The sequence below is a fragment of the Galeopterus variegatus genome, unplaced genomic scaffold (assembly GCF_000696425.1).
Source record: "Galeopterus variegatus unplaced genomic scaffold, G_variegatus-3.0.2 Scaffold12987, whole genome shotgun sequence".
Classification (NCBI taxonomy): domain Eukaryota; kingdom Metazoa; phylum Chordata; class Mammalia; order Dermoptera; family Cynocephalidae; genus Galeopterus; species Galeopterus variegatus.
The window spans coordinates 19,677-20,958 of NW_007739098.1; the positions used below are offsets into that span (position 1 = coordinate 19,677).

The 1,282-nt window shown below is 41.0% G+C and overlaps 1 protein-coding gene across 1 annotated transcript in view; it reads left to right on the forward strand.

The window, feature by feature from the left end:
* Positions 1-1,076, forward strand: part of TRIM77 (tripartite motif containing 77) — a gene marked incomplete at its 5' end in the record, with an annotated part of 11,436 nt that extends 10,360 nt beyond the window's left edge. Inside the window, one exon of the mRNA XM_008563252.1 lies at positions 361-1,076. Within this exon, the coding sequence (XP_008561474.1) occupies positions 361-854 (494 nt within the window). The remainder of the gene's footprint in view (positions 1-360) is intronic.
* Positions 1,077-1,282: the final 206 nt, after the last annotated feature.

Here is a 1,282-nt window from a genome sequence, read left to right on the forward strand (position 1 = left end):
TTTGTTTAATCTGCAAGTGAACAAGAAGCCCTTGCTAAAGTGTCTCAATATTACCCATGACACACTCTGTAACCCACTTGTGATAAAGTGGTATGCTGGAGCCAGATAATACTGACTCGTGGAAACTAATTGTTAAATGTTTTGGAGTTTTGTGAATGATTATTAAATGGTTGATAGCTTGAAGTTCACCATAGTGAGATAGGAACATTTCCAGCAAACAAACAAACTAGTTGTGCTTGTTTGTTTGTATGTTTGCTTTCAGGGATTTGCTTGTCAAACATTTGCCAGACCACCCTGCACTTGCCCCTCTGAACTTTTAAATTCTGTTTTTCTGAATTCATTGTTTTGTTTTTACTGCAGTATATATTACCTTGGATCATAAGATAGGCAGTTATCACGTGCCTCTGTTCGAAGACCTGAGACGTTTGCAAGGCAGCCCTGACTATCCAAACATGCCTCATAACCCGGCAAGTTCAGAGTATGCTCCTTCATGGGGAGCTCAGACCTTCTCCTCTGGCAAACATTACTGGGAGGTAGATGTGGGAAACTCTTGTAATTGGGTTGTAGGACTTTGCAGAGAATCCTGGACAAGGAGGAATGACATGCGACTTGACTCTGAGGGCATCTTTCTACTTCTTTGTGTCAAGGTGGATGACCATTTCAATCTCTTCTCTACTTCCCCATTATTACCTCACTATATTCAAAGGCCTCAGGGCTTCTTAGGGGTGTTTCTGGATTATGAATGTGGTACAGTAAGCTTTATTAATGTTGCCCAAAGTTCCCTCATTTGTAGTTTTCTCTCATGTTTCTTCTGTTTCCCTCTCAGACCTTTCATTTGTTATGGACCCAAATGATCAGGGTCAGGTCGCACACCTGACCAAGGTGATGGGAATTCTAATAGTGAAGGAGTTTCCTATCCTGGTGACTTCTTTAATGGGGGAATCAGTTATACTTCATTAACTTCATTTTACCTTCAGGAGATATAATAATTTTACCATTTTTTAAAGTGTTGATAATGTTAAGTATGTGCATTCGTCTTTTCTATTTTATTTAAATAAAAGCAATATCTTTTATTACATTGTGAAGGATGTGTGCTCTTTTAACTATCTGAGTTAGCTAGTGCTGCTTTGTGTTGCTTCGCTCCCCACGGATTTGTCGCCCCACTTCCCCTGGGTGATGGAGATGCAAAGAATTACTCAAAGCCCATCTCTTCTGAGCAGTGAGAGGCCCCGAAGTGGTTAATCTCCCACCAGAACCCTCAAGCGAGAGCCATCCCTTCCTT